This window comes from Protomyctophum bolini, assembly GCF_963924005.1.
Source record: "Protomyctophum bolini genome assembly, chromosome: 13".
NCBI lineage: Eukaryota > Metazoa > Chordata > Actinopteri > Myctophiformes > Myctophidae > Protomyctophum > Protomyctophum bolini.
In genome coordinates this window covers 18,051,864-18,063,504 of record NC_137874.1, presented here as the reverse complement: position 1 = coordinate 18,063,504, position 11,641 = coordinate 18,051,864, and the positions used below count along the sequence as shown (strand labels likewise).

General features: G+C 40.5%; 1 protein-coding gene across 1 annotated transcript; it reads left to right on the top strand.

Moving 5' to 3' along the window:
* Nucleotides 1-222: 222 nt before the first annotated feature.
* Nucleotides 223-11,530, top strand: LOC308326746 (uncharacterized protein). The gene is made up of 12 exons (XM_080779756.1): nt 223-374; nt 1,803-1,977; nt 6,162-6,339; nt 6,788-6,821; nt 6,916-7,252; nt 7,570-7,697; nt 7,993-8,038; nt 8,276-8,319; nt 9,167-9,244; nt 10,758-10,830; nt 11,015-11,072; nt 11,419-11,530. The coding sequence occupies exons 1-12, from the start codon at nt 370-372 to the stop codon at nt 11,454-11,456; spliced, it is 1,194 nt and encodes a 397-aa protein (XP_080635882.1). The 5' UTR covers nt 223-369; the 3' UTR covers nt 11,457-11,530.
* Nucleotides 11,531-11,641: the final 111 nt, after the last annotated feature.

The following is an 11,641-nucleotide window of genomic DNA, read 5'->3' as shown; positions in this document are numbered from 1 at the left end:
ACACACACACACACACACAGGAAGGCCATAATCTGGAAGAGGCACCAAATGTACTGTAAACACACAACTTAAATGAACATACAGTAATGATCATGCAGCCAACGCGCTACACGTAGAGATGAGACTAATGCAGGAGGAAGAGAGAGAGAACAAAAGCAGTCTAGGAAGTGAGCAGCAGACAAGGTCAGAGGTTGTGTGTTGGTCGAGAAGGGGAGAGAAAGGTGTTGCAGAGTGTGACAGCGCATTCGGCTCGACAGAAGGGGAACTGACGAGGAAAGGAGGAAGCAAGTGAACTTAAAAAGTCACTGACAGTCGTAGATGCATGGTTGAGTCGAGCTAGATTTGCCAGAAGACAATCACATTGCAAACATGGGGTGAGTACAGCTGCCGATATGGCCCATATTTTTGTCTTTACTGATACTATAAACTTGCCAGGCAGCTACTGAGCCTAGATTCAACCTTCACAAATCAGCCAGAAAAAGGAGAAACAAGCATCTGTCAATGAGCCCAGCAACTATTCCAGTCTATCAGAGGGGTTGCTGGTAAAACATTACTTCAGGCATTTCTCATAAGAATTAGATTGTTTGTCTGGAATTGAACATATAAACAGGAAAAGGCTGTTGAAAAAGTATGTATCCTCATTGTTGGTATTGCATCCATCTTCATGGATTGTTAAGTATATCTGCAACACTGTGTGGCTGCAGTCTTCATCGTGCTCGTCATTGCAGCGCATGAAAATACACCTGATATTCATAATCAGTACAATACATAATACATATACACACAGTACATAATCAGTACAATACAGATACACATTTTCAACATAAATACCAAAAGTGGCAGATCTACAAGCTCACAAGTCAGGCATACATTTATTTATGAAAAAAAGATTAAATATGGATGTAACCCTACATGTAAATGTTTTTCAAACGGTGACAATATGTAGGCCTACTGTACGTGTGTGTGTGTGTGTGTGTGTGTGTGTGTGTGTGTGTGTGTGTGTGTGTGTGTGTGTGTGTGTGTGTGTGTGTGTGTGTGTGTGTGTGTGTGTGTGTGTGTGTGTGTGTGTGTGTGTGTGTATCTTAACTATAGCAAAACCCAAAGGCAGCCATATGAGAGTACGGTATACTCAAGGTAACAATGTGTAGTTTTATCCAGTCAGTATACTGTGTCTCTACCTGGGACACAGAACCATATTAGGCGGTGTGGTGGTAAAAACACAGGAAGTGGTCAGAGCCTGAGAAACTCTGGGGAGGAAGTGGAGATCTTACAAAGGCTTCGTGTCTAAAAATGTAACCCTTGTCTTGTTGCCAAGACTACAATTCACTTTCACACTGATAGTTTCACAATGTACATTTATTACCATAATTCATGGCACTTTGAGCATAATCCAATTATCCGCTAGCTTAATAAAAATGCTAAATTACATCATATATGACAATCATAACAATGTTGTTGCAATCATAATCTTTATCACAAATACTTGGGTCATTTTCTCCCCCTCTCCTGAAATATAAATGTAGTGTAAATACACTTTTCGGATTTAGCAGCGATACTAATTTCCATCCGTAGTCTGACATACACCTGTAACAAGACATGAGTGGACAGCATACAAATACATATAGTACAGTTCAAACACAGTAAAAGGAGAAAAAAAAATAAATGGAGAAGAATAAGAATTGATTAAAATCAATTACTAGGGTAGACCTACTCTAATTGTGGACTGAGAGTCATACGTGATCACATGGCTGGTTGTTTTTCAACTGTTTCATCCGTTTTTTCTGTTTTATCTCCTGTGACAGTGAGTCCAGTATCTGCCAGGTGCGGGCTACAGTCATGCTGTATGATGACACCAACAAGCGTTGGGTACCAGCAGGATCTGAAGGCCCAGCCGGCTTGAGTCGTGTTCAGATATATCACAACCCTGTGGCCAATACTTTCCGGGTGGTGGGCCGCAAAATGCAGGCCGATCAGCAGGTAGGGTCTAACCATGCATAGTTACTACCGGGCAGAAACCTTGTTGAAAACGCTTACTTTTCATGAAATGGGAAAAGAAATACCTTATTTCATTGCAGTAGTAGTTGTAGTTATCATTTAGTCACAATTTCTTGTTAAAACATTTGACTGGTTAAATATCTATAAAAGCCCAGACATAGACAGACTTAACTACTTTCAGCCTGATGTATGTATTTGTCATTACAGGCAAAGACATAAATACCAAAAGTAGCAGATCTACAAGCTGTAATATAATAATTAATAATAGCTGCATTGTAATATAAAGTCGGGCATTAATTTATTTGTGTGTGTGTGTGTGTGTGTGTGTGTGTGTGTGTGTGTGTGTGTGTGTGTGTGTGTGTGTGTGTGTGTGTGTTTGTGTGCGTGTGCGTGTGCGTGTGCGTGTGTGTGTGTGTGTGTGTGTGTGTGTGTGTGTGTGTGTGTGAGAGAAAACTGAAAATGCATAGTGTAGCGACCCTGCAAAAGACCTGGCCGTAACTTATTCATCCAAGGGAGCTAGGTTCTCTTGAAGTGGCTTGTTGCCTGCCGAGCTGGAGACCCGGGGTTCGATTCCAGTTCGGTGCGCGAAATGTTACATTGTGTGCATGAGGGAAGTGAAGCAAGAAGCGCGAGGGCATGCTTCAGAAAGGAGGTGGTTAGTGTAACGACCATGCAAAAGCCGTGAAATGGCCGTGAAATGCTTCTCTTGGTGTTCAAACCGGGGTTTGAACCATACAGCTCGGTGTGTGAAACGTTACAATATTATTTTGTGTAGTTGCGTACATATGAACCAGGGGGGCAGTCAGACAGATATTTTGTGAAGCTACTAAGGAAATTGGGATTTCCTGATAGTTCATATAATGGCCTGTTGTGGCGCTGTCATTGGGCCCAAAATACCCCATAGCCCCATAGAAGTCCATGTATTTGGGCCCAACTTCACCTAGACTGTATTACCTTAATAAACATGGTCATGAATACTTTCTGCTTCCAGTCACTAGTTTAAAGTCTCATTTCTAATGTCAATGGCCAATGGCCAGCTGGGCCCAAACGGATCTAGAAAGATGGCGATGTACAATTCAAGGACTGACAGGCTTCATTTTACGTTCATGTTAGACCCGCGGAACGCTTTGTCCATATTTTTTTACAGTCTATGATATGAACACAGCTTTGGTAGGTGATCCTATATCATCAACCAAGCAGCCCTAGTAATTCTCACTGGAGTCAGAACTGCTCTCACTCTCAATTTCGCACCACTTCACTCGGTAACATGTCTTTGTTCGGACCACTCATTAGTCCGATCCATACTAACCATATCCCAAATCCTAACCGCACGTGGAAGCCACAGGGTGAGTCTTAAGGCTCATGCATAGTCTGGATTTTCGGTGGTTAGGTGGCCTTTAACGGGCCACGTAGTCGGACTAAAGGCCTATTCATACTCCAGTTTTAGGTGATAAGGTGACCACCGAAAACTACAACATGACATCACAGCACGATGATAAGAAACTCACCGCTCACCCAAACACATCTCTCTGTTTTTGACCTATGTCCAGCTTTGTGTGTTTGTATGTACCAAATTTGAGATGATTCGATTGGCTGAGCATGGAATGTGATGTAGTAATGTACTGTATGACGATAACATCACCCCTCACTTCACACGAGTTCGATTTTTACTAAGGTGGTGAACTTATCACCTACAACTTGAGTATATGAATAGGCTAATAATGTGAAGTCCCCCTTCACAATCCCTGGACCCCTTCTTGCCACCTTCTCTCTCGATTGATGCTAGTAGCAACTGACCATATGGTTACTATATGCAGACATATCTTAGTCACTCATTCTCATGTTTTGTTTCTTTCAGTTTGTTTTTCTTGACCAAAAATGCATTTTAATTAGACAGATACCAGTTATTTAATTAGACAGATACCAGGTTATTTAGTTTCAATGTACAGTTGATGTTTAGAGACATAATTTGTCTCAACAGAAGGAGTTCATAGTTTAACTGGTATATAGCTAGACTTCTACAGCAGTGGTTAATATAGCATCACAACCATTTTTAACCACTAAATCCATTTATACGTCAGCTATGCATAAATAGAAGATCTACAAGCTCACAGAGTGTCACTTTGTGCCGCAAATTTTGAAAGAAATTGATAATCTTCTCTTCGGAGGGTCCCTGGAAAAACATTTTCAATTACATATTAATTTGGGGGTCCTTGACATGAAAAGGTTTGAGAACCACTGCTCCACACTGCTCCTTCTGCATGGGATTATTTAGCCTGACTAAAATACCCAGCCTGGATAAATTATCGCTCTGGATAAGACTGTCTGCTAAATACCTAAAGTGTAAATGGTCTCAGTCTTTACTAATCTCTTATCTCAATAGTGCAGTAAGTGAACTCAAACCACATAGTGTTTCACAAGCTAGTTTTGGGGAAGAAACAACTTTGCATATTTCTTAACTTAGTGTGAACAGTGAACTACTAGATCTACAGTATGAGGTAGGTTTCAAAATACCTTGTCGAAAAAGCAAATCCTTGGTGCAGAGCAGTGGTTCCCAACCTTTTCTTGAACTCCCTAGCCCCTACAAATGTGTGCATGCATGTACGCACGCTACACGGAAGATTTCCAGACATGTTAAACACTTCAGCTCTACTGTATATAATTATTGTACGATGAACACAGAAAGTATCTGAGATAGCTTGTAGACATGCTATTTTGCAAATCTTCTTTTGTTTTGAGACATTTTCTAAAAATGCTTTCTGTATGATAAGTTGTAATATAACTGATGGCCAAAATGTATATAGGACTATAGTGTTTTTTGTGAAGTTTTGTAATAATAATAAAAATCTACAAAGTAACTATAAAGTTTTCAAATAATCGTAGTAAAGTAAAAGTATAATATTTGCCTCTGAGATCAATGTAGTGGAGCATGCGCATTACCAAGTACATGTGTTATTATTGTTCAGTGTGAGAGGACCCCAGTGGAAATAAGTATTTTACTGTGTAATCCTTGAATCGCTAATTATAATGTTGTATTATGATTGCTTTTCTAAATAAATCAAATCAAAAATGTGGTTAGTGGTTAAGTAGTCTGATGTCATCATGACTAGCACCATGACTAAGTCTAACTTCCTGCTTTTCAAAGTATGAAATTAGTAGTTGAGGTTGTACTGTATTTTCTTGGCTTCCTGCTCCTCCTACTACCAACACAGTCCCTCATCGTGTATTATGTTTGGAACCTTAATCTTAATCTTAAAGCGTAGATGGTTCATATTTCATTAAAGTGCAGCTGGTAGAAATGCACACCAAAAGTAAATAAAGTGTACTTATCTTAACGTAACACTGGGCTCCGAATTGACCAACATTTTGGCCATGTCACATTTGTGATGGGTTGTGAGCTTGTAGATCGGCATAGATTGGTGTCTAGACGAAAACCAAGACCATGTACAGAGCCCACTCTGATGGAAATGGTGCCATCTTATAATGAGCATTTAGTGGGGACCACTATACGAAGATAAGGTTGAAAAAGGTGACGTTCCTTTATAGGTAGGTCAACTGATAAGGGACAAGTTCAGATATTTACATACTATAGGATACCATATTATGTAGGCAACAATATAAAATTCTCTTTTAAAAAAGAATTCTATGGAATGTGAAACATTCATGACATCACGAGTGGAGGAAGTGTAATTGACTGATTGGTATAATATTGGCATGAGTGTAGGCCTATGTTGTTTTCTTTTCTCAATGTTGGGGTGAGGCAGACTTTTAGCTGTACAAACACAGATTTTCAAACTGTATAACATATGTTGTAGTACAGTATGGCAAAGTATAACATAGGTAGGCCTACTGTTATCCCCGTTTCTTTTCTTAAAAAAAAGAAAAGCCCTTGACCTATCTTTGAAATTGTAAGGAATGTCACTTTTGGAGTGACATTGTGAGGTTGTGTTACTTTTCTTCACCAATATTTACACCCTTGCTGGAGGAAAAATGTGTTACTTTTGACCAAAAAAGTCTCAGCTCCATCTAGTGGGCTTTTACTCGTATTGCAATCAGTTCAAACTACAAACTATTGTGACACAAAAATAGAAATTCACAGCCTCCAGGCTGCAACCTCTCAATTCAACTTGTCTTTTTTTTCTTGCTGTTTCTTCTTTTTGTGCCAGGTGGTTATCAACTGTGCAATCATTAAAGGGCTGAAGTACAACCAAGCTACTCCAAGCTTCCACCAGTGGCGTGATGCCAGACAGGTGTGGGGGCTGAACTTTGGTAGCACCGACGATGCCACTTTGTTTGCCAACTCTATGACGCATGCATTACAGGTGGTCAGCGGAACAGACTTGGGTAAGTACAGCAAAGTGAGGATTGGACTATACTTACTGATAGGTTTGGATTGGGTATAGGGATTAGGGACACTGAACATAAACATGCGCACAGTATCAGGCCTGAAATAATTCATTTTTATTTAATTTTAAGACTTGTGAGAAGTGGGTCTTAATCCACCATTCATAATTAACATAAATACTTCTTTGCATTGAAAGGGGGGCTTTCATGATTAACAATGACAAAAGTCCATAAAATAAAGATAAAGATAAAATAAAGCTCTGAGATTGACAAAAATTGCCATTTTTGTAACTTTCAGGGTACATCGGGGCCAGGGGTGCCTGGCCTGGTGGCATATAGCCAGTTAGTGCAAGTGTTTGGACATAATTACCGGTATTATGTAGAGAATATAATAGCTCACATGGCTTGACAAGTGACAACAGACCCATTAACATCTGCTTTCCACCAGGACCCACTCCAGAGGAGATCGAACAACAGAGGAGGTATTTATAATATCCTTAACTATTCATCGGACCGCTATTGCCGTTCTAGATTCACTGGCCACATGCAGTTTATAAACACAATCGTCTCACACAGACTAGAGCAAGAGAGGCAAGAGGAACAGGAGCGGGAACGCCTTGAGAAAGAACGACAGGCCGCGGCCGCCAGGCAGGCAGCTGCTGCTCCCCCTGCTCCCCCGCCCCCCAGCGCCGGCCCCCCACCACCTCCATGCCCACCGCCGCCCCCTGCCGGGGGACCCCCACCGGCACCTCCACCACCTCCCATGGGAGGCGCGGCCCCACCAGCCCCACCTCCACCCCCGGCCGGAGGGGGTGGAGGTGGAGGCGGAGGGGGTGGGGGAGGAGGAGGGCTTGGTGGAGCCGGAGGTCTGGCATCGGCTTTGGCCGGGGCTAAACTCCGCAAAGTGGCCAAGGTATGCCGGGGTTTCCAGAAATGTTATTCTACATCAGTGGTTTTCAACACTCAAAATAATTGTATTTGAACTGGGGACACCCAACCATGAAAAGCGCTCAAGATAAATATTGTGAAAACAGCAGATCTACAAGCTTACACCGCTTCATCGCAAGGCGTTGTGAACTTGTGAGCTCGGTTATTTTCAAAATGTTTGCCTCTTTCTTATATTATTTGACAATTTGGGGGTCCTGATCCACAGGTTGAGAACCACTGTTCCACAATACATGACCAGCCGTTGAAACGTAATAGCTTCATGCAATGTCTCTGTGTGCTTAGAATGAGGATGGAACGCCAGCCCCAGCAGCTTCCTCTTCAGGTTCACCTGGAGGAAGAGGAGGTGGAGGAGGTGGAGGAGGAGGTGGAGGAGGAATGATGGGAGAGATGAGTGCCATCCTTGCCAGACGGTAACTTAACCACTTAAGCCCTATTATATACCCTTAGAAATAGTTGGTGATCTTGCCTATAGGGTGCCATGCAGGATGGCCTGAAAGGAACATTGTGAACGCAATTACGTTTAAAATGTGACGCTTTGCACCAGGTGCAAGATAGGGCTCAATGTACTACTAAATATTGTGAGGGTGCATTGGAATTGTTTAAAAGATGAGCAAACAATGTTTGATCAGTAGATATCTAAGGTTTTATGTGTACCTGTGCACTGGAGCTGTCTGAATGCTTGTGTTTCGTCTCTCTGTTAAATAGAAAGAAGGTTTCAGATCCAGTTGCAAAGAAGGCGGAACCCAACAATGTAAGTCTCCTATCAGTCACTTTCTGTTGATGCTCAAATCCATACAAATTGCCTGATGATGTTATAGTATTGCAGGTACTGAAGGTACTGTAGTAAAAAAAATAATCAAAATAACAATCTGCCCATACTAAACAATGGGCAGGACAATTGTCTCCACAGCAGCATATTTGTGATCACAATAGAATTGACACATACTATGTTAACACATTTGTAATTTAACATTTCCTTTATCTACAGGATATTTCTGAAACCAACAAACCCAAGGAAAAGTGTTCCACCATGTAAGATTCAATTCCTTTAGTTCATGCTGTACAGTATGCAGATGCAGCCGAACAATCAGCTGCAGATATTTTTTTTGATGTAAATGATTATTTAGTATAGAATACAAAAGTAGCGCTAAATACAGTCTACAAAAGAAAAATCAATGTGTAAACTGGTTAAATGCAAACGTTTCATACAGTACTATGAATATGATATACACCCAACACTGACTGTAAAGATGAATAGAACACAAAAACGAATACCAGATCTTTTGGTTACTGGTATCTAAAACAGGGAGAACACATGGAATACTTTCTGTAACTTTTAGGTAGCTGTGGAACAGGTTAGTGGTACAAATTACCATTTTACCAGTTAATCCACTGAACTGACCTTTACCGTGTCAAAATAGTAATAGATTGCCATTATTAGACTAATAAGAACGTCCCAACGGTCGGGCATAAAGGATGTGGGCCAAGCAATATTCCACTTGGTGTAACTAATCAAAAAAAATATTTGGCAATAAAAGCTCATTTTAAACAAAGATCACCAGAGCTTTATTGTAGTTATACATAGCAGTTCCTTCTTTCAATTTCAATGACTACCAGTTCAGTATACAGTATATAGATTTCCACAAAGCACTTTGATGAATGACAAATATTTCACAGTTTGAATCTATAGTATTGTGGAAGCTAATGCCACACTAAAATGATGAACAGAGCCTACTGTTATTGAATGACACAGATGTAGATCTGTTACTTTATTTACTTATTTATTTATTTATTTATTTTCTACTTTTAAAATGATTGCCCAAAATAGGGAAGCCAGAGTGAAAGTGGTTAATTTCGTTTTTTGCATGTTTTGAAACAGACCCAGGACCTCGTCAACGAAGCAAGTCAACCACAGTCCTGGCTCCTCATCTACCTCGAATTCCACTTCTTCACTATGGTATAAACTCCCTATCTTGTCACAAGCATAGGGCCTTCTGCTCTGTGGCAGCCTGTGGCTGTGGCTACACAATAAAAATGATCAGTGTCTATGTTTTAACCACTCTAAGGAACAGCAATGTCCGTGTTCACCTACCTATGTGTTCGCCTATGTGACGTTAACCCGCCTATGTGACGTTAACCCACCTATGTGACTATGAGCAACAGTATGACTATTAGTACCAGTAGGGGCGCTGTTGTGCCAGAAACAGAGAGAGAGATAGTGCTGCACTGTTGCCTGCTAATGAGAGAGAGAGAGAGAGAGAGAGAGAGAGAGAGGAGAGGAGGGGTGGGGCGGGAGAGGGGAGTTGCACCACTCAGTTCACACGGGTGTGATTTTTAACCTCTGCTTGTGTTCAAATGAAATGTAACCGTATACATTTGTATGCTCACATATAGTTACAAATGGATACATTAACAAACATTGAGGTTTTTTACTGTATAATGCATGGAGTCAACCAGAATGGTTTAATAACATCACTGCACTAATTGAGTGCTTGCCGATGTGTTGCTGTTGGTGAACATGTTTCGTGTCCTTAACAGGCCGTCCTTGTCAATAGGAATTTGCTCTAAAGGACTAGTGTATGGTCAGCCATCTACTTCTTTGACAGTACATTGAGTACAATATTAGTGGACTCTGAGCTACTGCCCTATTGCGGTCTGTTGCCGAAAACGGCACAATGCCCACTGCTGTATCACTTTTTAGCCAACAACTCTCCTTGAAATTCAGTATTTTTAACACTCAAGATGTTCTTGACTTGGCTCCCCTGCACAGTACAGCTTGTGCTATGTAGAGGAGGTACAGAATGCTCTTCTGTTCGCTGTTGTGTTGTTTAGCTGAGTGCTCTGCTTAAGTATTGCTCAAATTCAATATTCCACACAGGAATAAAGTTGCACTCCAATTTAAAAGGATTAGAAGACATCACCTATTTCTCACACATGACATGTATAACCAATTTATTTTCTGGGCCGTGACAGGCAGCCCCAAAAATAAACTGGTGGTGAAAATGAGGTTACTTAGTTATAGCCTATGTGACATATTTTAAATTGGAATGCCACTTTTCATTCCTTTGTGAACTGTTTAGACCAGCGGTTTAAGAGTTCAGGGCCTACTTGGGTGGGCAGAGTGCATTTTCAGAGCATGTTAATTCCGACTTGGATCAAGCAGTAGCTTATACTAGCCTATACTTCATCTGTATCACAATGACAATTCATCATTTTCAATGAACAATTACATTTTTTATATATTTTTTCTTTTAATATTAATGTTATAGCCTATTATCAATACAATCTTTTTTTACCAATTATTTGGAGGCCAATTGCAATATCCTCATGGCCCACCAGTGGGCCCCGGCCCACAGGTTGAGAATAGCTGGGTTAGACTTTAAAGCAGTTAGACTTTTTCCACTTAAATAGCTGTCTATCAATGATTATTGTGTAATGTGTCAGCTCCTCTGTATCTCTCTATCTCTCAGGAAGAAGCCCATGAACATAAACAAGGCCCAGTCCTCTGATGGTGACCGAGCTGACATGGAACAATTCAAACAGGTTGGCTAACCGCTTCTGCACAGGGCACTTCACAGCTCCCATTACTCTGATATCTGTTAACAATTCACACACTGCAACAAGCTTTATCAGATCAAACCAACCCAAAAGGCATACAGGTTTGCTGTGTTTTTCCATGCTGTATAGGCGACTAGCTTATCTGTCTAATGACGTGTGTTTTTTGAAGGACATCCTTGAAGAAGTGAAAAAGGAGCTTCAAAAAGTGAAAGATGAAATCATCACAGGTGAGTTCCAAGGCGGACTATAACACACTTAAAGGCATTATTATTAGCTTTCGAATACCACATAAAGCAGTTATTACTGTTTTCTTTCTGGACATCGGGAATCAGAGTGGTCTATAATGACTGGGACTGAAACATTTAAAACCTTTTCTCTGTTTCGTCTATCTGGGGGAAAAACACATCATAACAACCTGATTGTCATTAACATGACTAAAAGTATTATGTATTAAGTTATTATTTTAGTTTCCTCAGTGTCGTATTAAGGATTTTGTGTGTTATCATGTAAAAATGAAGCAGCCCAACTGATGTAAATTATGTCCTATGCATGTTATTCCTCACTGTCTTCCAGCATTTATTCAAGAACTGCAAAAGAGAGTGGTTGAATGATCTACTTGCACATACATGCTGTCATCCAGCAGACAAATAGGTGGCAACATTCAGGATTCCACAATTAAAGACCCAAAAATGGATATAATTAAAATATATATTTCTTCTTATTCTTCGTCTTATTATTATTATTATTATTTACCTCTAGTAACTTTGGCTGTTGCTAACTGCATATTGTACGATTT

Bases quoted from the DNA above. Each gene is read 5' to 3' on its own strand.
- LOC308326746 (XM_080779756.1), top strand. The intron at 1,978-6,161 runs GTAGGGTCTAAC...TTTTTGTGCCAG, and splicing joins AAATGCAGGCCGATCAGCAG to GTGGTTATCAACTGTGCAAT. The intron at 11,073-11,418 runs GTGAGTTCCAAG...ACTGTCTTCCAG, and splicing joins GAAAGATGAAATCATCACAG to CATTTATTCAAGAACTGCAA.